The sequence below is a fragment of the Triticum dicoccoides genome, chromosome 5A, assembly GCF_002162155.2.
Source record: "Triticum dicoccoides isolate Atlit2015 ecotype Zavitan chromosome 5A, WEW_v2.0, whole genome shotgun sequence".
Lineage (NCBI taxonomy): Eukaryota > Viridiplantae > Streptophyta > Magnoliopsida > Poales > Poaceae > Triticum > Triticum dicoccoides.
In genome coordinates, this window is record NC_041388.1 from 442,406,832 (window position 1) to 442,431,330 (window position 24,499).

The 24,499-nt window shown below is 51.6% G+C and overlaps 2 protein-coding genes and 1 pseudogene across 2 annotated transcripts; all 3 read right to left on the reverse strand.

Moving 5' to 3' along the window:
• Window positions 1-10,200: 10,200 nt before the first annotated feature.
• LOC119302197 lies at window positions 10,201-12,190 on the reverse strand (annotated as a pseudogene).
• Window positions 12,191-15,298: 3,108 nt separating this feature from the next.
• Window positions 15,299-18,143, reverse strand: LOC119299740 (probable inactive purple acid phosphatase 27). The gene is made up of 10 exons (XM_037576894.1): window positions 17,946-18,143; window positions 17,761-17,852; window positions 17,545-17,617; window positions 17,332-17,451; window positions 17,169-17,261; window positions 16,951-17,083; window positions 16,797-16,878; window positions 16,559-16,691; window positions 16,269-16,474; window positions 15,299-16,187 (listed from the first exon to the last, which is right to left on the reverse strand). The coding sequence occupies exons 1-10, from the start codon at window positions 18,141-18,143 to the stop codon at window positions 15,434-15,436; spliced, it is 1,884 nt and encodes a 627-aa protein (XP_037432791.1). The 3' UTR covers window positions 15,299-15,433.
• A 453-nt stretch (window positions 18,144-18,596) lies between these two features.
• On the reverse strand, window positions 18,597-23,035 carry LOC119297592 (probable auxin efflux carrier component 5b). Its single transcript, XM_037575323.1, has 5 exons — window positions 22,287-23,035; window positions 22,080-22,165; window positions 20,677-20,834; window positions 20,505-20,581; window positions 18,597-18,669 (listed from the first exon to the last, which is right to left on the reverse strand). The coding sequence occupies exons 1-5, from the start codon at window positions 23,033-23,035 to the stop codon at window positions 18,597-18,599; spliced, it is 1,143 nt and encodes a 380-aa protein (XP_037431220.1).
• Window positions 23,036-24,499: the final 1,464 nt, after the last annotated feature.

Here is a 24,499-nt window from a genome sequence, read left to right on the forward strand (position 1 = left end):
TTCAAACTTAGGCGACTACTGGACTGCAGCTAAGTCTCCTAGTGGGAGAACTTAGGCGAGTGCTGGACTGCAGCTAAGCCCCCGAGTGGGAGGGTTGCTCTCCACTCGATAGGATTTTTTTCAAATTTAGGCGAGTACTGGACTGTAGCTAAGTCTCCTAGTGGGAGAACTTAGGCGAGTGCTAGACTGCAGCTAAGCCCCCGAGTGGGAGGGTTGCTCTCCACTCGATAGGATTTTCTTTCGAACTTAGACGAAACTGATTCGCGACTAAGCCCACCCACTGGGGAATTTCAGAAGTAAATAAGAACACAACAATCGAATGATAGGACCATAAGCTCTTGTCTTTGATAAACAAATTACAAAGATGTTTCTTATTACATTTTATTCGAACGAGTGCTTATAAGTATAAAAGGGGCGGAGCAGCTCCACGTTCCAAGCCCGTGGCTCGTCTTTCTGATGCTCAATACTGTAAAGATGGTATGCTCCATTGTGGGGAACTTTGGTGATGATGAAGGGGCTCTCCCAGGTCGGGGCAAGCTTGTGTGGTTTCTGTTGATCCACTCGAAGAAGCAGGTCTCCTTCTTGAAAGGCTCGGCCCCTCACATTTCTGGCGTGGAATTGACGCAGGTCTTGCTGATAAATGGTCGAGCGGATCAAGGACATCTCTCTTTCCTCCTCTAAGAGATCGACTGAATCTTGCTGGGCCTGCTCTGCTTCCTCTTCAGAGAAGAGCTCAACTCGGGGTGCATTGTGGAGCAGATCACTTGGCAAAATAGCTTCGGCTCCATAGACTAAGAAGAAAGGAGTTCATCCGGTCGAACGATTAGGAGTTGTCCTCAAACCCCACAGAACTGACGGAAGTTCATCAACCCAAGCGCCTGCTGTGTGTTTGAGATCACGCATTAGTCGGGGTTTCAGTCCTTTGAGAATTAGGCCATTGGCTCTTTCTGCTTGTCCGTTCGACTGCGGGTGAGCGACAGAAGCATAGTCGACTCGAGTGCCCTGAGAGGCGCAGAAAGCTCTGAACTCATCGGAATCGAAGTTTGATCCGTTGTCCATGATGATGTTGTGTGGGACTCCATATATGAATGTCAATTCTCTGATAAAACTGACAGCGGTGCTAGCATCAAGGTTCTTGATAGGTTTAGCTTCGATCCATTTGGTAAACTTATCGACTTCAACAAGCACATGAGTGAAGCCGCTCCTGCCAGTTCTCGGTGGTCCAACCGTATCCAGTCCCCAAACAACAAAGGGCCAGATGAGGGGGGTGGTCTTCAGGGCTGACGCTGGCTTGTGAGACATGTCGGAGTAAAACTGGCAGCCTTCACATCTGTCGACTATATCTTTCGCCATTTCATTTGCTCGTAGCCAATAGAATCCAGCTCGGTATGCTTTAGCCACGATGGCCCGAGAGGAGGCATGATGACCACAGGTCCCTGAGTGGATGTCATTGAGGATCATTCGACCTTCTTCTGGTGTTATGCATTTCTGTCCGACTCCAGTCATGCTTTCCCTGAACAGCTTCCCTCTTATCACAGTAAAGGCCTTGGATCGACAGACGATCTGTCGAGCCTCTTCTTCATCCTCCGGGAGTTCTTTCCTGAGGATGTACGCAATGTAGGGCACCGTCCAGTCGGGAGTAATGGCCAGAACCTCCATGATGAGGTCGACCACGGCTAGGACCTCGACTTCAGTCGGATCTATGGCGCTCTTAGGTTGCGGGGGCTCCTCAGTAAAAGGATCTTCCTGAACTGTCGGCGAGTGAATATGCTCCAAAAACACATTGCTGGGAATGGCTTCTCTCTTGGAACCTATCTTTGCCAAATCGTCGGCTGCTTAATTTTTTCAGTCGGGGTATGTGGTGGAGTTCTAACCCCTCAAACTTCTTCTCAAGCTTCCTCACCGCGTTGCAGTAACCGGTCATGGCTGGGCTTCTGACTTCCCACTCCTTCATCACTTGATTAACTACTAAATCTGAGTCGCCATAGACCATCAGGCGACGGACGCCGAGTGAGATTGCCATGCGCAACCCATACAGGAGTGCTTCATATTCTGCTTCATTGTTGGAAGAATCAAAGTGAATCTAGAGGACATATCTGAGCCTGTCTCCTCGGTGGGATACCAGAACTACTCCAGCACCAGAACCGTTCAGCATCTTGGATCCGTCAAAGAACATGGTCCAGTGCTCAGAGTGAACTTGAGTCGGCAGTTGCTGTTCGATCCACTCAGCAAGGAAATCTGCTATAGCTTGGGACTTGATAGCTTTATTTGCCTCAAACTTCATATCCAGGGGAAGGAGTTCAATCACCCATTTGGCCACTTGACCAGTTGCATCTCTGTTGTGCAGAATCTCTGACAATGGAGCATCGCTGATGACTATAACAGAGTGATCCGAGAAATAGTGTGCAACCTTCTTCGTGGTCATGTAAATCCCATATACAAGCTTCTGATAATGAGGATATCTCTACTTTGACGGCGTCAGGACTTTAGAAATATAATAGACTGGGCGTTGAACCTTATAAGCTTTTCCTTCTTCTTCCCGCTCGATCGTAAGTACTGTACTGATGACTTGTCCAGTGGCTGCTATATAAAGCAGTAGAGGCTCTTTGCTGATTGGAGCAGCAAGCACCGGCTGGGTGGAAAGCAGGGCTTTTAGCTCTGCAAATGCTGTATCAGCTTCTGCGGTCCACTCGAACTTGTCTGATTTCTTCATCAGTTGGTAAAGAGGCAGCGCCTTTTCACCGAGGCGATAAATGAATCGACTTAGGGCGGCCAAGCAACCAGTATGCTTCTGGACATCATGCACACGCACAGGGCATTTCATTCGGAGTATAGCGCCTACCTTCTCTGGGTTAGCATCGATTCCTTGTTCGGAAACAAGAAAACTAAGTAACTTTCCGCCTGGAACTCCAAACGTGCACTTTGATGGATTGAGCTTGATATCATACCTTCTGAGGTTGGCAAAGGTTTCAGCAAGGTCAGTCAGTAGGTCGGAACCTTTACGTGACTTGACCACAATGTCATCCATGTATGCTTCCACATTCCGACTGATCTGAGTGAGCACGCACTTCTGAATCATTCGCATGAATGTGGCTCCGGCGTTCTTCAAACCGAATGGCATTGTGACATAACAGAAGCACCCAAACGGGGTGATGAAAGCTGTCTTTATTTCGTCGGGTCCATACAGACGGATCTGGTGGTACCCGGAGTAAGCGTCCAAAAAGGACAAACGCTCGCACCCTGCAGTCGAGTCGACTATCTGATCGATGCGAGGGAGAGGGAAGTGATCTTTCGGGCAGGCTCGATTGATATCCTTGAAATCAATACACATGCGAAGTGAGTCGTCTTTCTTTGGGACCATGACAACATTGGCTAACCACTCGGAGTGATAAATTTCTCGGATAAACTCAGCCGCCAAAAGCCGAGCCACCTCTTCACCGATTGCCTTTCTTTTCTGGACGGCGGACCATCAAAGATGCTCTTTGACTGGTTTCACATTCGGGTCAACTCGCAAACAATGCTCAGCCAATCCCCTGGAACACCCGGCATGTCAGAAGGCTTTCATGCAAAGATGTCCCAGTTCTCACGGAGGAACTGGATGAGCGCTTCTTCCTATTTGGAGTCGAGTGTGGTGGAAATGTGAGTCGGAGCTGCATTGGGATCCGTCGGGTGAATGTGAATCGACTTCGTTTCACCAGACGACTGGAATGCTGAATCTGTGGCTGGCTTCTTGGCTCGCAGCAAGTCACTCGGATCTGCATTTTTCTGGTATTCTTGCAATTCTACCACGGCCATCTGGGCATCGGCGATCTTCGAGCCCTTCTGGAAGCACTCTTCTGCCTTCTTTTGACTGCCAGTGATAGTGATCACTCCTCTGGGACCAGGCATCTTCAGTTTGAGGTACACGTAACATGGTCGAGTCATAAACCGTGCGTAAGCTGGCCTGCCCAGAATTGCATGATAAGCACTCTGGAAATCTACAACTTCAAATGTCAACTTCTCTTTGCGGTAATTTTTGAAATCACCAAAAACCACGTCGAGTGCAATCTGATCGAGGGATGCAGCCTTCTTGCCTGGAATGACCCCATGGAAACTCATATGGCTTTCACTGAGTCTGGACATCAGAATGCCCATTCCTTTCAACGTTTCTGCATACAGTATGTTCAGACCACTGCCACCGTCCATCAGGACCTTTGTCAGTCGAGTGCCTTCGACCACCGGGTCAACCACCAGTGCTTGCCTCCCAAGGGTGGTGATGTGCGCTGGGTGATCAGACTGGTCGAATGTAATGGCAGTCTACGACCACTTCAAGTAACTGGGTATCGCCGGAGCGACCATGTTCACTTCCCTGTTGATGACTTTCAATCGCCTTTTGCTCTCAACATCAGTAAAAATCATCATAGTGGAATTCACGTGGTGATAACCATCATCATCCTCACCCTCATCCTCATCCTTGTCGGCTTCCTTCTCCTTTTCCTTGGGCTGTTTCTCTCGGAACTGCTGGATTAGGAGGCGACACTGCCGAGTGGTGTGCTTCGGGTAAATGAAGTTGCCTTCTTCATCTTTTTTGGTGTGGATATGGCACGGCAAATCCAACACGTCATTCCCATCTTGATCTTTTACTTTCTTGGGGTTCCATGACCCTTTGGGCTTTCCCTTGAACTTTCCTTGAACCACAGCCAAGGCTTCACCCGGAGCAGCTGGCTCGGCCTTGCGCTTCTGTTTCCGACCGAAGTTTCCTCCTCCGGTTTCGTGGGCGACTGCTTTGTGCTTGCCACTCCGGAGTCGCTCTTCTTCTTCACCATTGGCATACTTGGTGGCAATTTCCATCATCCGAGCCAGAGTCATATTTTCTGTCCGGCCGAATTTCATATTCAACTCCCTATACCTGACGCCTTCCTTAAAGGCACAAATTGCCTGATGATCTGACACATCTTCTACCGTGTGGTGTAGGATGATCCATCTCTGGATATAGTCCCTCAAAGTTTCATTCGGCTTCTGAACACAACACTGTAACTCTGTCAAACCTGCCGGCCGTTTGCAAGTGCCTTCGAATGTTCTGACAAACACTCGGGCGAGATCTTCCCAAGTATAGATGCTGCCAGGCGCTAACTGATTCAGCCATGCTCTAGCTGAGCCATCCAACATCATAGGAAAGTATTTCATGGCCACTTCATCATTGCCGCCACCAATCTGGACAGCCACTCGGTAGTCTTCAAGCCAAGTGTCAGGCTTGGACTCTTCGGTGAACTTACTAACTCCAGACGCCAACCTGAAGTTGGGGGGAATCACCGCAGCTCTGATAGCTCTGCTGAAGCACTCTGGACCAGAGACATGCACCATGTTGCTAGTTTGTGGACCTCCATCATGGCCCTCTCGGTGAGCTCTGTTTCTGTCGACCAAGCCCTGCATGAGAATAGATCTCGCATCAAAGCCTGGCTCCCTGGGGTCGATTGGAATACCTCGCCCAACACTGTGAGGGTGTCTATCTTCATGCTGCCGAGGCACGTACGACCCGCTCCTCGGGGAGGCGTGGGCACTCGACGGCGATCATCACGATCGACTCGGCGATCATACTGCTCTCGGTTTCTGTACTGATCTCGTCGATCCCCACGTCCCTCATGCCTCGGAGGCGATCTTGGGCTATGGGCCGACTGAACTGTGTCTCCCATCACAGATCTGATGTGGATCCTATCCCGTGACTGAGATACAACCGTATTCTGCTCTCCCGTCGCCCGGAGCAAGGCTCGGATCTGCACCAGACCTCGACCAGCTTCTGACTGGGAGGGTTGGATCGACTCCGCTATCCGGGCAGCAGCAGCTAGATTCTGGATCGGGGTTCGGTATACCTGAGTCGGAGGAGGAAAAAGCTGGCGTCGACTGGATTCGGGAGCGCGCTGCCGAGCGCGGTCGTCGAGTGCGCGCTGGAGGTTCTCCAGTCGAGTGCGCTCAGCCAGGTTGGCCAAGCGCGCCTGCTCCAAGGCCTAGGCCTCAGGGGTTTCTCCAACTATAGGAGTATGCAATGCATCCATGTTCCGATGGCGGAGTTCCTCCCTCTGCTGTGAGGAGAGGGGTTCCAGGCGGTACTCCTCGTGAACGCGCCACAGATCGCCGTTCCCGTCGCCTCCGTCTTCACGGTTGAAGCCAGGAGGGCTGTGTGGTCCATTGACCATCAGAACTTCAGCCGCTGGGTCGCTGCTGTCGCACTCGGATGCGGTCTCTACGGAGCCAGTCGACAGATCGAACAGGCCGTAGAGAGTTTTGTCGGGCTCGATCGCCACGACTTGAGGGGTGGCCGACTGGCGGGCCACCGCATGCCTCACCCACCGATGAAGCCTCGACCGACCGGAGCGTTTGCTCCGGCGAGCCGCAGGGAGGGGGAAATCTGATGAAATCGACTGATACTGGGTCGATGGTTGCCGCAGGAGGATGCCGCGGACGCACGCGCGAAAGTGCGTCGCCCCGTGAGCAGGGAGCGCGTCGACGTCGAGTGGAGCCTCCTGAAGCCAAGCGGAGTCGTCGGCGACAAACACGAGCGCGCCGAGACAGATCTCGCGGCCATCAGCCAAACCTCCTCCTGAAACCATGATGAAGGGGATCGGAAAAATCGCAACTTCTCCAACAAGTCGCTAAGACACCTGCCCCAAGGTGGGCACCAATTGTCGTGGTTCTAAGACTGACAGTAGAGTAGGGGGTGAGAATGTAGAGGCAAGATCCTAGCTATGGAGGAGTTGTACACACGAGTTTTACGAGTTCAGGCCCTTCTCGGAGGAAGTAACAGCCCTACGTCTCGGAGCCCTGAGGCGATCGACTGAATATATGTGTGTGAATTACAGAAAGTGCGAACCCTTGTCCCAGAGGAGGGGTGTGGCTTATATAGAGTACGCCAGGACCCCAGCTCCCCTCCGTTACACAAGGTTCAATACTCATAAAGGTAGGGCGTTACTGGTAACGTCTACAATAAAGTGTTATAAATGCCCATAAAGCTATGGTTTAAGTCATGACCGTTGCAGAGTGGAGGGTTTCTCATCTTCTGGTGGTCGAGTGTCTTCAAGGTGGTCGAGTGAGCACATCTTCATGGTCGAGTGGATGATGTTTTCTCTTCGACTGCTTCTGATTCTTTGTAGAGATGTCCTTGGGGAGGGTATGTTGGACAGATCCATGACCCTACCCTAGGTACATAGCTTCATCAGGCCGCAAAGGAAACCAAACATGTCGAATTTTGCACCTCGGGTGCGAGATAGGTGCGACGCACCCATCCAAACACGCCCCTAGCAACTGGGCCTGGCGTGCGGCCTACCCTGAGAGCATGGGCCTCTCCCCTCTCGCGAGCCACGCACGCATGCGTGCGCTGAACCGCCTAGGGCCGCCTGCCACGTGCGCGCGCTACGCCGGAAAACTCGCCGAGAAGAATCGATCTCGATTGCTTTCTACACGCTGCAAGTGCTTCTGATTGCTATTCCAAAACGCCGACTCCGAACAGATCTCGTTGCCACCGTTCCGATCCGTGGATCGGTTTCAACTCCACAACTATGATCCCTCGGCTTCGCTTCCTCTAGATCAACCCGACCGTCTTCCGAACCTTTTCAACCTTCCTCATGATACCACTTGTTAGAATAAACCGAGGCATACCGTCGATCATCCGAGGACCAAGCAATCACACACAAGCACGACACCGAGATTTGTTAACGAGGTTCACCGATATGGATATATCCCCGGGGCCTGACTATGGGCGCTCCTCCCCATGACACCGCTACAATACCGTACCCGGTCACCTTGGACACCGGCACATGTCGCCGACTTCTCCTGCGTTCCGGTACTATTATGTTGGCATAGGTTATATCGTATGTCTATCCCCCGCTATTTATGAGAGGCCTAGGATACAGGTGTCCTACTTTGACACGACTACATATCCTATATAAACACAATACAACTACAAGTCCAACTGTAACCTACCCTTGTACACAATATTCGACACAACTCCAACAATCATTTTATCTATGGTTTGCATAGATAGGAAGGCCTAGTGGAAAATACCCATTGTCATCAAAGATCAGACAAAACATCGTAGGAAATGGTGGCAAGTCATTTCCTATGCACTAGAGCGAGGCAGGCGTTTTCACCTAGGAAAGGCATTGACAGGCAAATATACATAGGTGATCGATGCCTTTTCTTTCTCAAAAAAAAAAGATGATTGGTACCTCACTGTATTACGGATAATATAACTAATTTATATAATTAGGTCCGCAGGACACATATAAGCTATTCCCTCTGTTGCATAATATAAAAGCGTTTTTATATATATGTGGGCGCATGCATATATCATCCATGAAGTTCAAACACAAGATGACTTGCAGGTGCAGAGGCACTAGGTTCCTTTACAATCTGTACATATAAGATGATTTGTCAACACGCTTGTAGGCGTTCCAATCTTGGGAACGAGTGTTTGCAGGTTCTACACGCAAGATGGCGGTAGTACCATTTTGTAGTCAGTAGGAAGAAAAGAAACACTATCATTTCAGATAGTGTGTTCTGGAACTTCTTCACGGCATGCACTTGCATGTCTTTAGTGAGCCATGATGACTTTATATACAAGAGACTAAGCCCGCAACTGCCTCCCGGGTCGCTCGCTCGGGCGACTCCGGAGGCGATACGAGGCCGAGCCAACCACTCCTCGTCTCTGATCTCTCACCGCCGCCATCGCCGCCGGCTCCACGGCGGCGGCGGCGGCGCCCTGCCCTGCCCTGCCCTGCCGTCAAAGGCGGAGGGTGTGGTGGGCGTGCGTTAGGCATGTGGTGGTGGCACTCCCGTGGATGATCTGCACTTCGACAGCGGAATCGGAGGCTGGCAGCGTCATCAGTTCATGGGGTCGTGCCTTTGTTGGTGTTTGGTCCTCCGGTGGGGTGCTGCTGTAGCCGCTTGGACTTAACGCCCTTCGTTCCTTGAGGGTCTTCCTCGAGATCTGAAGATCGGCCTGGAGAAGATGCGATGGCTGCTCCATACCAATAGCCAATATTGGTTTGGCTTTGAGGCAGCTCGAGTTGTGCGCTTCTCCAATTCTCCAGGAGGCTGCACCGTTGGATCTTCCCTGGTGGTTGCCTCCTGATCTGGCCGCCGCCGTCGCCGTGGTGCGTTGCTGGCCCTGCCGATCTAGCAAGTTCGCTGGTGATTGCCGGCATCCCAATGTGGCAGTCTGCTGGTGGTTGCCAGCCTTCTGATCTAGATTATTTCCATGGCTTGGTGCGTCCCTATCTGGTTGCTAGCCGGTGATTCCGGTCTTCCGATCTGGTTCGTCTCCATGGCTTGGAATAGATCAAGACAAGCATGCGGGGCTGGTGCATGGATGCTTACGCACACAGACGGCCGCTTGAGGTGCACGTGCGTGCAGATGACGGCCACCGACTAGTTGCAGCCCATGGTCCTGGCTACTTGCCTCGCTGATTGCGGTCGCCATTGAAAGATCTTTGTGTGAGTTTCATCTCTGCAGATCAGGTGGTTGACTTCGGTGGCGAGATGCAAACTATGGGTGGAGTTTTAATACAGAGGGATGGTTGTGCAGCGATGATAGCTGCTGGGATTGTGGAAAAGTGGTGGCGACAACACCTGAATGACTTCAATGGTGGTGCTACTTGAGCACCCGGTTTCGAGCTCCGGGATGAAAGTCTAGGTCTGACCCAATTTTGGTATACCTAGCAATGGCGATGTTTTACATCGTTACCTTATTGAAGGCATTGTTCGGAATGCTCGGACTGATTTTTCAGGGTGAAAGCCTAGATTCTAGCTTTGGGTTGCTGGATCCGGTGACGGTGACATTTGAGTGTCGCTCACTTCCTGAAGGCGTTGCTGTTGAAGAATCTCGTCGTCCGCGTGGTGTCATGAGACGGTCGGTGCAGATATGGTCATTGTTATAGTTTGCTGATCGTTGATCTGATCGCTTTAGGGCATTTTTTTAATTTTTTTTCTCGTCTACGTATAGCTTTGGTCTTATATGACTTAGCTATTTACCGGCGTGTTTTGTGTGCGTGCGTTGATGTCGGCTATGTACATTCTAACTATGCAAAGGCCGGGTGTATGTTTATTGTGTTTGTATCCTCTTGATGCTTCATTTTGAGTTAATAAAGTCCATCCTTTATTGAAAAAAATATACAAGAGACTAACACTGAGATATGAAAAGACTTACTCGAATGCTGGCAGCTACACTTAGATGAAAAGACAAGTTGATATTCACATAGTACATATTGTAGAAAGCGACTTACAAGCTTCCCATATAGCACATGATTGATTCAGTTGGCAATTCCATGACCATACATACATTACATATATATTAGTGCAGTGCATCCTACCATTGTCTGAACCTATTTTTTACCAGTTGAAACCATTCCCACCATCAGAACAGGAACCATTCCCACCATCAGAACAGGAACTCACTTCAGTTTCAGTGATAACCCGACTGAACAAGGCCCATGAAATCAGGCTCTACTACAGGTTGATTCTCTCTTCTTTCTATCAAGTGCAGGTGCATTGCGTCACATGTGCTTGAGGACAAACATGCCGAAACCGACGCCGAGGAAGGTGCGATGGCGATGCCAAATATGCCGGCGAGGATCCCGGGGACGACCAGGGAGCTCCAGCCCTTGCTGGTGGCCATGCCGCAGGCGGTGGTCGGCCCGCCGACGTTGGCGTTGGACGCGATGAGCAGCAGCTTCTCCTCCAACCCCAGCAGCTTCCCAGCGCCCAAGATCACCAGCAGGTGCACGGCGATCTGCACCAACGAGAAAGCGAAGATGCCGGGCGCCGTGTGAATGATGTGGAAAAAAATTATATGAAACCAGATCTCACGGTTAGCAGATGAGACCCGTCCTAATGGATGACATGTGGCATTCACAAATCACAAAGCATCTAATCTCTTCCTCCTTGATTTTAAGTGGGGGATGAAGGATGCTTTGTGATTTATGAATGCCACGTCTCATAGAATTCTTTTCCAGATGACGTCGCGGATGCTCCCGTTGGCCCCCACCACGGCGAAGAACACCTGCATCAGGATCACGGCCATGGCCTCGCCGGCGGGGGCGAGCTTGCCGACGTGCGAGGGGAACAGTGTCGCCAGCGCCACCGCGATTGCTGTGATGCAGGGGAGGCTGCCGCCCTGTACGCCCAGCAGGGCCGTCATGTGCTTGCCTGCTCTGCATATCGCGAACGACACGGCCAGCGCCGTCGCGCTCTCCAGGACCGGCAGCCTGTCGCCGCCGCCGGCAGCCGGAGTGGCCTCGCCGCTGGCGTTGACTCCCTCTTTGGAATGCACCGTCTCTTCAGCGGGGATCTTGGCGGCCAGCGCGAATAGCGTGGTGAAGTAGAGCGCGCAGATGACGTTGTCGGCGGCCAGCCCTGCGGCCAGCACCGACGGGGTCACCTGCAGGGCCTCCGCGACGGCCACGTAGTTGACGGCTCCTCCGATGTGCCGGCTCATGAGGGCCGCCGCGATCTTCCAGTTGTCCGGCCCCAGCGACCGCATCGGCACCAGCGCGAACGCCACCACCGTGCCCACCGTCGTCGCCACTGCCATTTCCAAGAAAGATAGATGGGTCATGGGTCATGGATTGTCAGCTAGCTGAGTAGTGGAACTGTAGATCGATGAAGCGCGCGTACCAGATCCGAGGAGGAATGCGAGGAGGAGGGCGCCGGCGGAGCGGACAACGCGGCGGAGGTCGGCGCGGAAGAGGAGCAGCGGCACGGCCAGCGGGAGCAGGTACTCCAGCACCACGCGGTAGGCGGGGGCGTCGGCGGCGACGAGCCCGGCCGTGGTGGCGGCGAGGCCGAGCAGCACGCTCACCAGCGCGCCGCTCAGCGCCTTGCCGGCGCGGGTGCTTTTCTCGGACCAGACGCCCAGCGCGGCCGCGGACAGGAGGACCGTCCAGTTGCCCCAGTGGTCGGAGACCAGGACCAGGGGGAGGCCGTGGGGCAGCAGAGCTCGGGCTCGAGAGAGCGGGAGGCGCCGGCGTGCAGCGTGGCCGCGGTGGTGGACAAGAGTAGTGCGGGTGCCGGCGCCGGCGGTTGAGAGAGAAGAGGCGTGGCTAGCTGAGTCTCGGCTGCGTGGGCGCACGACCACGAAGGCTGCCGTCGCCGTCGCGGCGGCCATCGATGGTCAACCGCGTCTTCCCGTCGAAAGCCAAATGAAGTGGATGCCTGTCGTTGGGAAAAAAAATTCCTGTACTACCGGATCGTGCACAACCAATCGTGAGACCCCTCTCCCGCATGGGACACCTGGCAATACGAATCTTAAAGCAACAATGGTCTCGGATCTCTCCGTCGCCCCATCCAACCGTCATTGTGGTGATGCGCCCGGGCTGCTCGTCATATCACCGCCGGTGTGCTCCTTAGAGGGAAGAAAATTATATGAGATCAGGTCTTACGGTTAGCAGGTGAGACCCGTCTTGATGGATGACACGTGGTATTCACAAATCACAAAGCATTTTAAGGGGGGGTGGGGGATGCTTTGTGATTTGTGAATGCCACGTGTCATCTATCAGGATGGGTCTCGCGTGAGACCTAGTTTTATAGAATTCTTTTCCTCGTTAGAGCATTTACAGCCCTCAAATGTCCGTGGACACGGACGCGTCCTTTGGTAGTGACTCGACACGTTTCAAATTTCACGAGTTGCTTCCGGACATCTTATACTACATTCTTAAATCCATACAAAGACACGCAAATGAAATAAACCTACGTACTACGTCGATCACCTATCTACTCCTCATCGGAGATGTCAACAATCTCAGTGCTCGGCTCCGGCAGCATGGGCGGTAGTTGCTCTGGCCTCCTTCTCCTCTATCTTCGCATTGAGTTCGGCGAAGACAACAACATTTGGGTGGCGACAACGGCATTTTGGTGGTATGTTCCTTCCTGAAAGTGTCATCCGAGATGGCTCTGGGTGTGGTTCAATGGCGGCATGTGTGGCCTAATATCATCTTCAGCATCCTAATCGGGTCCAGGTGTGGAGGGTTCCAGCTGCAGGTGCGAGGGGATTGGGGTCCTTGCCTCAGTGCCGGCGTTAGGCCTTTAGCGTTGGCAATTCCTATCCTTGACCGGGGGCATGGTGTTGCATCCTTTTGGCCTTCTCTGAGGTTTCAGCGCCTTCGTTCGATAACTCTCATTCGGTGTTCTGCCTTGCTGCTGTCGACGACGGTGATTGGGTGGTCGGTTCTCCGTTTCATGTGGGTTTGTTCATTGTGCCTCTCCTTTGATAGCTTGGGCACTTTGATTTTGGGTTCTAGGGTGAACCACTCCACCGGCCACCGGTGCGGCATCCATCGAGCCTAGGTGAAAGGGTAGGGTCCCTTTGCGGCGACGGAGTCAGATCATGTGATACCCCGGTTTGGTCCTTTGGTGGCAGTCAACGACACAAAACATGCATGGTGGTGCCCTCCTCCCTTCTCCTTAGTAGGTTATCTAGTTTTGGCTTCGCGGCATTCGATGGCAAGGGTGTTGTGTGCTCTTTGCCTTTGAGTTGTTTTAACGAGCACATTAAATCTTTATTTTCGCTTTCCTTTTTCTTTCTTGTTGTAACTTGTAGTCTTGTCTCCTAGCCGGTTGATCGCTTTGTTAATTCAAAGTCGGGCTCTTCTCCAGCCTTCGTTCAAAAAAATATTCGGCGAAGAGCGCGTCGAACGCCGCTTGGCTCGGTTGGCCTCCATATATGCCTCATCCTAGTGGACTCCGGGATGGTTTGCTGCTCCGCCATCTCCACCGATTGTGCGACGGCGAACTCGGCCTCCGCCTGCTTCGCCTCCTCCACCTCCATCGGAGCCAGCTCCTCTCCCTCCTCTTCCCCTGGCTGCTGCTCCTCCTTCGGCTCCGGCGAGTCCGGAGGCAGCCCGACAGCGATGGAGCCAGCACGCGCAGCCTGTCTCGCCCAGATCTCTTGTTGGATCTAGTACCGGCACTCCGGCGCGAGCATTGTGTAGTAGGTGATCTTCCTCCGGATTATGGCGGAGCACCGGAGCATGGGCAGAGCGCTGGAGCGGGAGAGGGAGGAGGTGGATGGGTTCGGCCTGGCGACCATGAGAGGAGGAAGGTGGATGGGAAAACCACACCAAACACATAGCATTTTCTGGGGGGAACAACACATCACGCCCAAAAGGAGAAAGAAGAAGAAAGAAATGCCAACAACGGCAGCTCGGCAGACCACGAATGATCCTCCACTGTTGCGCCCTCCAGCTGCTTTGTCCCACCACACGCCAAGGCTTCGGACCGCCGCGTACCAAGCAGCACCTCCAGGAAGGAATGCGATGTCGACGACACTTTTGCCCGAACATATCTTAGGGTTTCCCCCAGCACACGGAGGGGAGTGGGGGATGGGTAACACCGACACCTTTAGGAAGGAGAGGCGACACCCGCTTGCGTCACCGCGTCAGAGCCGAAAGAACCGACAGGGATTTCTCCTGCACCCCAAACACGCTACCCACCCGATCCGGAACTACCCACCCAGCTTGCCACCCGCCAGCACGCGCCACGACGGTCTTGAGATCATCTACGCCGCCTCGCTAAGAATACCAACACGAGGCCAAGAGGACAGAGACAAGCAGTGCCAGGAAGCAAGGGCGGCAACACCGGAGCCGCGCGGGAGGGAACCACCTCCACCGCCATCACGCGGGAGGCCTGTGCCTCCAATACTGTTTCGGTCGCGGCAGCGGGGGCATACCATGCCACCCGGGCCCGGCCAGGCCTAGATCGGGCCTGCAATGTCGCGGCCACCGCGTTGCAACACCAGCAGTGCCAACACCGCCACCCTCCACCAGCCCTACGCACCTCCGCTGCTTCTCGGGAGGGACGCCGACACCACGCTCCGCCGCCGACCCGCCAAACCCAGATGGGACCCAAAGGACCCAGATCTGGGCCGAGCAGGCGCCACCAATCCACGTCACCGCGCCACCCCGCTGCCAATGGCAACGCCGCCACCCAGCAGGTCTCCTGGCCGCGCTGGACCACTGCTGCCTAGGGACACCATCCTGAGCCGCTCCGCCCCGCGTCGCGATGCCACCGACATGGGAATGGCCAGGGGCCGCCGCCCCAGCGTCGCCCGAGCCAAGCCCGGCGGCGAGCGCTCGCGACGGTGACAGGGAGGGGTGGAGGAGCCGGGGCGCGACCGGTCGGCCGGGGAATGTTCATGCTATGCAGGCCCAACAGATCATTTTCTTCCCGCGCAGGCCTGAATGAGGTATATGCGGGCTACCAAACACATCCTAAATTGCAGTTCTTTGGGCACAGATGTATTTTTTTCGTCATTTGTTCTCCCAGTTTGCAGAATGGATGAGAAGGGGCCGGCCTCAAAGAAATTAAGACGAACACACGCATAAATTCTACTCTAAGAAAAAGGGAAGAAATTTCTACACAGAGTTTAATACTGCAATTCTGCATTCCGCAAGCTATACTAGCAGTTCTAGTTGGCTAGGGTGTGTGGCGCGCAGCTGTCGACGGCGCAGGCCATGATGTCCTTGTAGTCCCTGGTGATGGTGAAGGCGTCATGCACGGCGCCGTCGTCGCTGTGGATGAACTCGAACCGCATGGACGCGTGGTCGCTAGCAGTGAGCTTGACGTACCCGAAGCTCTCGTTCCTCGCCACGCTCCACTGCGGCCACGCGCCGCCGGCGTAGCTCCTCAGCTTGGCGCCGCCCGTGCCGGCCACGACGTGGATGGTCCCTCCCATCGCCCCCGCGTAGCTGCTCTGCCGATCTTTGCCCTTGACGGTGCACGTGTTCTCGTAGACAGGGCACGTCCGCTCGTAGTTGTGGACGTGGCCGTAGACGGCGAGGTCGACGCGGTGGCGCTGCCAGAGCGGCTGCAGGGCGCGGCCCATGGGTTCCGCGAAGGAGCCCTCCTGCGCGTAGAAGTCGTTGGAGGAGTAGCCGAGCGGGCGGTGCGCCAGGAAGACGAGCCACGGCTGGTGCTTGCGGTCGGCGCCGGCGAAGCAGGCGTCGAGGAACGCGTGCTGCTCGGACCCGGGCCGCCAGTCGTGCTCCGTGTCGCCCACGCAGAAGCGGAACATGCCGTAGTCGGCGGCGTACCAGAACTTGCCACGGTGCGCCGCCGCCGGCACGTAGAAGTAGGTCTCCGCCGGCACGCCGCATTCGCCGTGTGAGTCGTTGCCGTTGTAGAACCCGCCGGTGTCCATGTACGTCCGCTCGTGGTTGCCGCTACATTAGAAACTTATTAACATGGCTGAGTACCAAAAAGTGCATCTGAACTTGCAAGATTTTCAGGGTGAGCGGACGAACCTGGCGACCATGTAGGGGAGCTTGGAGGCAATGGGCTCGATCTGCGCGGTGAACTGGTCCCACTGCGCGAGGAAGCCGTTGGCGTAGGAGAGGTCGCCGATGTGGAACACGGCGTCGTAGTTGGGCAGGTCCTTGACCAGCCGGTCGGTGGTCACCTGCGCCCCGGGCTGGAATCCCTGGAGCTCGCTGCTCCCGTCCTTTGCCCCCTGCAACCCAGCAACATACACCATGATCAGTGGCCTGGCTTATAGTACAGCTGAACATTTTCTTATGTGATGAAAAATTCTCACGAGTCCCATGTCGCCGAAGATGACGATGCGCTGGAGCGAAGCCTGGCCCGGGTAGGGGGACGCGCGGAAGGTGGCGGACTTGCCCCACGCCACCGTCCCGTCCTGCAGCTCGTGCCCAATCTGATATGAGTACCTGAAGAAAAACATGACAGCCATGAGTGCGAAGAAATATGTTGGATTTCAGTTTCAGAAGTGAAATGTTCTGAATCTGATTCAGCTGTCAGTGTCATGTTCTTACTCTCTGTTTGGCCAGAGGTCCTTGAGGAACGCGGTATGGATGTAACCCGGATCCCTGTAGCCCTGTCCACGGGCCGGATTACCTGCGATAATTTCGAGAACGCTGAATTAACAGCAGCAACTGCTCTGAACTCTGAACCCTGGACTGTACGTACCGCAGAGGTGGCCTCGCGTGAAGGTGAGCGTGCCGGCGGGCGTCCGCTTGGAGGTCTCCTCGCCCTTCATCCTCCACTCCACGAACGGGTACGCCTCACCGATGTTGTACCCGCTCGTCCACGTAACCGCCATCTACACGCAGGACAATCACATGAGCAGGGAACAGAATACACATGTGCAGGCGATCAATACTTTCGGTTAACTAATTTGAGCTCACCTCGTTCCATTGCTTCCCCTGGGACAGGCGCGGGAACACCGGGGCCTTGGGGTTCGCGAAGGAGATCTTGTTCGAGATCGCCAGAAGCTTAGGCTGCAGAGGAACGCATGATTAGAGCCCGAAGGCATAATTGTTCTTGCAATCGAGAAGAGACCGATCTTACCTTGTCCTTGCCGCCGGAGAAGAGGCCGAAGGCGTAGTCGGAGCGCTGGTTGATGAGGAGGAAGCTGGTGTTGCCGCCGCCGGTGCGCAGGAAATCCGGCTCGCAGTTGCCCAGCTTGTACTGCAACAACACACCACAGCAACACAGATCAGTACAGGCGTGTCCCGTGTGACATCTATTAATTCCTGGCTGCCTTTGTATCTGTCCACTGACCTTGATCGGAGCCACGGGCAGCCCTGCGGGCGCATCTCCTTCCCCTGCTACCCTGGCGCTCCCGATGCCGGAGCTGCACGCACACACGATCACAGATTGCACGGACAGCTCAACAGATCTCATGACAAGTACTAGCACCAATTAATTGTGGTAAGCTGGTCATTGATCATGATTGACACTAGTATGCTATAAGCTGGGCGTGTGTTTGCGTACTACCTGAAATCGGCCGGGGAGAAGAGGCCAATCCAGTGGTCGGAGGAGGGCGAGGGCGTCGTGAAGTTGACCGCCACCCACGCGGAATCCTCCCCCTGCAACGCAACGCATCCAGTAACCGGATTAAACAGCGCGGCTCATCCACGCATACATACATATATACACGAGTGAATCGTGCGTGCACTCACGTCCTTGCCGAGCACGTCGGGTGAGGCGTGGATGGCCGACCCGGGGTCCATGGCGACCTGCGCGGCGGCCAGGTTCAGCGTCGACAGCGGCTGGATGTTGTCCGGCGCCGAGTCCTCCACCGTGATCGCCGTGGCGGCGGCGGCCATCAGCAGCAGCACGGCCGCCACCAGCAGCGCCGGCAGCGCGCTTGCTCCCATCTTTTGCTCTACCAACACGATGCCAACGTTGGACGACGCCGACAGCCGATGATGGGACTCACGATTTTATAGGGAGTTTTTAATTCAGTTGACTCCTGAGTCGTGACGATACTGTTCAAAGCAAAACAAGATACTCCTACCTAGTACACGAGTTTTTTTTTATTTTCTTTTTTTAGGAGAACCTACTAGACGAGTTTGTTATACCGGTTTAACTTTGTTTTCTCAGAAAAAAAGGAGATATGCACTATTTTTTTTAAAGAGGGAGATAAAAACGAGAAGTCCGGTTTTCTTAAAGAACTTGCTTCATATTTGGAGAACCTGATAAAGAAAGCGACTTCACTGCAACTTGGAGTGAACTCCACAGATACAAAACCTATACATACATACATACAAAAATTCATTCCGGTTTACAATGAAAAATGAAGCACCGAAATTAGTAGAGGAAAAATTAACCTATATTACAAGCCCTAAAACAAGATAATATGCGGTTAACACAGGCAACGAAGCCAGTGTGCTGACTATAATCCTGCATACGCTTTCCCCTCTCCTATTCGTGCTTGCGATTGATCCGCTACACCTAATCCTCCAGAAGGCCACCGCCCAAGGAAAACTCCATCCCCTCGATGGTCAGGCTATGTCAATTCGTGCCTCCCTCCACGCGGACGACGCAGCTGTTTTCCTTGCCCCCATTAAGTCTGATGTTGAGTTCTTTGCCCGCACCCTAAAGAGTTTTGGGGAAGTCACTGGCTTGGTCACGAACTGTACCAAAAGCTTGGTTGCTCCTATTCGTTGTGAGAACCTGGACCTGGTGGACATCTTACACTCTTTCCCGGTCAACCGTTCCTCCTTCCCAATGAAGTATTTGGGCCTACCTCTCTCGGTCAAGAAGTTGAAAAGAATCCACTATCAACCGCTTGAAGACAAGATCGCAGCCCAATTGGCACCGTGGATGGGTAAACACGTTGCCTCTCCAGGACGTGTTGTGTTGGTCAAATCCGTGCTTACGGCCATTGCTATCTATTATATGACGGCGCTGAACCTTCCGGTTGAGGTGATGAACAAGATTGATGCGCTCCGACGGGCATTCTTGTGGGCTGGATGTGACAAAGTCACTGGAGGAAAATGCAAGATTAATTGGGAGCAAGTGTGCAAGTCAAAACTTCATGGGGGTCTTGGCATTCTCAATCTGAAAAAGTTTGCATCTGCTCTGCGCATTCGTTGGCTCTGGTGTGAGTGGCTTACTCCGGTCAAGCCTTGGGTGGGATTAGGGACGCCATGCGACCGACAGGATAGAGACATCTTTGCGGCCTCCACAAAAGTAGTCGTGGGCGATGGTACTCGTGCCATTTTTTGGGAGTCTGCTTGGCTTGATGGTTTGCGACCCAAGGACATTGCACCAAAAAATTTTGAGTTGTCACAAAGAAGAAATTGCTCGGTCCAGAAAGCACTCCTCAACAATTTTTGGGTGTCTCAGGTGAAGACCTCTCAGGGCAATGACTGTTGACCATCTTCATGAGTTCGTCAACCTATGGGAGAAGCTATCTCATGTTCAGCTAATACCTGACATGCCTGACTCCATCATTTGGAAGCTCACCAAGGATGGTCACTATTCCGCAGCAACGGCTTACAGTGCGCAGTTTTTCGGTTTAGTCGACTCGGACTTGCCTCAAATTGTTTGGACAACTTGGGCCCCCCCAAAATGCAAGTTTTTCGCTTGGCTAGTCATCAGCAATAGAATCTGGACGGCAGACCGGCTTCAGAAGCGAGGGTGGCCTAATTGCAACATGTGCCCCCTGTGCAAGCAAGTCCAGGAATCGGCGGCTCATCTGCTTTTTAAATGCCGCTACACGGTTAGAGTATGGAACATGATTAAAGCGTGGCTTGGCCTTCATGACATTTACCCGTAGAACTGGGCCATGGTTGACACGGTGAAGAAGTGGTGGAGCGCCAACGCTTCCAACAGGACGCAATCTCGACGACCGCTTACCTGCCTTATGTTGCTCGTCTCTTGGGAAATTTGGAAAGAGCGGAATGCTAGGGTATTTCGTAATGTCGCAGTGCCTGTTGGGGTTTTAGTAGCTAGAATCAAAGACGAGATGACGCTATGGTGTCTGGCCGGTGCGAAACATTTGTGTAATATCATGCCACGAGAGTGATACGTTGTATTTGGCCTTTGGCCAAGACCCCTAATACTCCTTCTTATTCAAAAAAAAAAACTATAATCCTGCAAAATAAAAATGGCTCGACTTATTATTATATATAACATTCTACAACAAAAATCAATTGCATTTGTCCAAAAACAGAGACACATAAAGAAAGGAACAGTCAAATCAAATAGTGTGATCATCAACAACTACTTACGCGGTACTAAGTACACCAGCATGCAGGTCATACTCTCGTGAGAAGACAAATGTTGCGACTGACTGTGGCAGTGCAGCCTATCAAGGTGAATGCAAAGAAGTATGATTAGAATAGCTGGCTTCAAAAATTAGGCAATGTAACATTATTGTTGTAACAATGATTCAATAATCACCTGCAAGATAGTAACACGTAGAAGGTCACCACGGAGTCCTAAAATTAGGGCTCCAGCTACGGTGGCGGCCGGTGCCACGATGAACCTCAACACCAAGCTCAACGCGGTCAAGCCTAGTCCACACACAATAAACTTGTCTTGTAGTCCTATGAACATGCCTACAATGCAACAATCGGAGTTTATTCTCATGCCTCAATGCTCACATTGTTAGGTGTCCCTCCAGATCACATGATTTGGAAAACACATGAATAGAAAAGGCATATAAGTATGATGTTATGAATTTTAGTTGCTTAGTTGTTTTTGTGTAAATCATACATTCACGAGAGATAGAAATTAGTGACACTTGTTTATTTGTATAAGTTGTAACACATGAATTTTCTATGGAGACCATGGCACGTATACCCTACATTTCCTCTTGTGAACATAATATACTTCCTCCGATCCTTTTTACTCCGCGTATTGGATTTGCGTCAAGTCAAACTTTGTAAACTTAGACCAAATTTATGTTAAAAAACTATCAACATCTACAATACCAAATATATATACTATGAAACTACATTTCATGACGAATCTAATAATATTGATTTGGCATTGTGAATGTTGATAGTTTTTTCTATAAGTTTGGTCAAAGTAGAGATGCTTTGACTTTGGACAAAACTTATATGCAGACTAAAAAAGACCGGAGGGAATATGAGTTAATTGCACAATACCACCACATTGATGGTTAAGTTTGCAGAAACCATTGGTCTACAAGTTTGTTACAAAAACCCACCCAAACTCGCCAAACAGTGTTTATGCAAAGAGATTACCCACCAATTAGTGTTTTTGTCACAAACCCATAGGTCGGTGGTTTCTGCAAACCTAGCTCTTAATGTGGTGATTTGTGTAATTAACTCCATAATAGAACCTAAACTCAAAATGTTGCCATGAAACAACTATAATTGATCGATTGACTTGTTATTGTCAAAAAAATCATTGCTGTAAATGTGGTGCTCCTTCCACTCCAATGAATGAGGCCCGCACACATTTTAAAAATGAACTTTGACAATTAATTGGATCAATCAAATTTAGGGTAGGTTATATTTGACAAAAAGTATACCGTTGAATTCGTACTCGAAATAAGTTTTCAATTATATAATATATATATATATATATTATTATTTGTCTAATCTGTAGTAAGTTTTTACAATACTTGTGCGTCCTGTTCATTCAATTGGAGGGAGTAGTATTCTAAAAAAACGCAAGGTAGACCTACTAAAAATGGAGGAAAAAGAAACGCAAGGTTGACCATGGAGTTTGGTTTGGCAAACGAATAGCAAAACCCATCTCGAAACGAATCTAACTGCAGTAGACTTTTTTGATAGCTAATTGCACCAAGATTTGTTAGGTGGTTACGTACGTACCCATGCTGAACATTCCCATTCCAATGCAGGTCTTTGACATGATCGCGATGGAGCCATCTATGATGCTTGGCATCTTCAGGTGCCACCTACATTTGTATGATTGCAAACACATGCACTAGATTACTAATTGGATGAATTATTGCAACTAATAATCCAACCATTGTACTACCAAGAGAAAATCTATTGTGCAACATGGCACATGCAAACCTGTTTGCCACGAAAGACCACGCGACCCCAAGGAGGCTGGCGTACACGTTGGGGTTGCGGGCGAGCTTCACCACGACCGCTCGCAGAAGCGGCGCCCAGAACGCGCACCCCGTCGCCGCCATTTTCCGGCCATCTCCGGCTGCTGCTGGCCGGTGGACGTCGCTCCCCGGCGCCTCCTGCAGGTCGCCTTCTTCGCGCGCGACGGCGCCTTGATCAGCCGGCTCCGGGGTCACCTCCAGCCAGGCCTGCCTCGCCTCGAAGACGACCAGCATCAGCGGGAGCCAGACGACGGCCTGCAGCACCGAGAGCTGCACGATGACGTCGCGCGCCCACTTGCCGTACATGGCGTCCAGCAGCGGCACGCCCACGAGGAGCCCGTTGTTGAGCGCCGCCAGCGAGAAGCCGGTGATGCACCAGGAGTAGGACGAGGGCGCGCTGCCGCCGCCGCGGCGCGTCGCGGCCTTGGCGCGCCGGGCGGCGGCGCACCCGGCGAGCGCGAGCACGACGATGAGCTTGGCGACGGCGTTGGCCGCCAGGACGCGGTAGCCGGCGGCGAAGGAGCCGGCGCGGGCGGTGAAGTCGAAGCCGAAGAGCGGAAAGGCGAAGTAGACGACGAGGCGGTTGACGGCGTCGCAGTGGTCCGGGGTGAAGAGCTTCCACCACCGCACGGAGCCGTAGCCGAGGCCGAGGGCGAAGTAGAGCGGCGCCATGGCGGCCGCCACCCTGTACACGTCCCCCCACCCTATCATCTCGGCCTTTCTTCTCTTCTCGATCAAATAAAGTCATACTGGACAGACGCAGGGAGCTGCCATTTTCTTTCCTCCATCATTTAACCATCGCCAGGAACTCGTGATTCATCCACGGAATATTGGAATACGATTTGATCGCGCGGTCCGGTCGTTTGTTAAGTAGACTAGTGGAATACCCGTGCGTTGCAACGGGCAAAAGCCGAATGTCCATGTGTTGTCATATAATAATAAAAAACATAGAAACATTGATCAAATTATTCTTTTAATTCGGAAATATGTGTTAAGCAAGGTGGGCATCTGATTTTCATCATACATTGACAAATAAAGACTCTCTTCCACTTGTTTTCTTCTCGGTAGTCATTGTGTCTTCTTAACCAACCAAATCGTTTGCTAACTGGATATATGTCGTTAATGATTAAGTAGTATTAATATTACTCAACTTCACGCATCCATGGGTGCCACTATTATAAGGTACACAAAGCTCGAAAAAGCATACAGAGACCGAGCTCCACATAGCTCGTTATTTCTTTTCAGCGAAAATACTATTTTCACACATTGAAAAAATCTGAAAAAAGTATATACATAGATGTTTGTTTGTAGTATACATGTATAAAATTTCATGAACATATATGTTAACATGTAATGTATACAAAAAAAATACACATATTAAAATGGGCTTTATCTTTGTTGTTTTTGGGCCAGATATTTTCTTTTTTGTGTAGCATGCAAATAATCGAATTACCTGATGAAACTTTTTTGTAACTTGACGAACAGTCATATGTATTTGTATAAAAAGATTTGATATTTTTTGAAACTTTTAAGTATATTCTGATTTTTTTTGATAAAACGGGCTCCATGAAGCCCGGCCTCTGCGACGCCTCACTCACACAAAGCTTGACAATTCCTCAGACTTATAGTGCGCCTCTTAATTTCAGCAATAATAGCACAAGAAGATATATCCAATTTTGTGAGATTGTTCTTCATCAATAGCATGGATGTTTCATTCTCCATAGCAATAATCAGCCTGACAATGACACTGCAAATGGTTCAAGTCCGTGTCAAATATTAAGCCGAAGCTATTAACTGCGGCAATTTTTCAACCAACAACACATCACCCTTGGTAAGTATATAGTGCACCATGGCTTGTACCGCACCTGAATTCGGCTTGTACATACAAATATTTTTTTAAAAACTGAGGAAAAGTCTACAAATGGGCACAACATGAACCGATGATTTTCACAAAAATCAAGTATCTTTTGAATCTCAACTAATGTCAATTACTTTTTGAATCTCAATAGATGTGCACTAAGTGGATATCTCTATCCATGTAGAACCATCTATGTGATCAATCGTACTGAAACTACAAAAAGTATGCAAAAGACAACACGTTATATCAGTGAACACCGGAAGATTGCATTCTTAAGTAAATGAAGTTTAAGAAATTCATAAGCTCCAAAACACGAC

Coding starts and splice junctions, on each gene's coding strand:
- LOC119299740 (XM_037576894.1), bottom strand. CDS start 18,143: ATGGGAGCAAGCGCGCTGCCGGCGCTGCTGGTGGCGGCCGTGCTGCTG. Junction 17,853..17,945: donor CCGACGTGCTCGGCAAGGAC/GTGAGTGCACGC, acceptor GTTGCGTTGCAG/GGGGAGGATTCCGCGTGGGT. Junction 16,692..16,796: donor GACCTCTGGCCAAACAGAGA/GTAAGAACATGA, acceptor GTTTTTCTTCAG/GTACTCATATCAGATTGGGC.
- LOC119297592 (XM_037575323.1), bottom strand. CDS start 23,035: ATGATAGGGTGGGGGGACGTGTACAGGGTGGCGGCCGCCATGGCGCCG. Junction 20,582..20,676: donor TACGTGTTACTATCTTGCAG/GTGATTATTGAA, acceptor TCACCTTGATAG/GCTGCACTGCCACAGTCAGT. Junction 18,670..20,504: donor GCTGGTGTACTTAGTACCGC/GTAAGTAGTTGT, acceptor AAGCGTATGCAG/GATTATAGTCAGCACACTGG.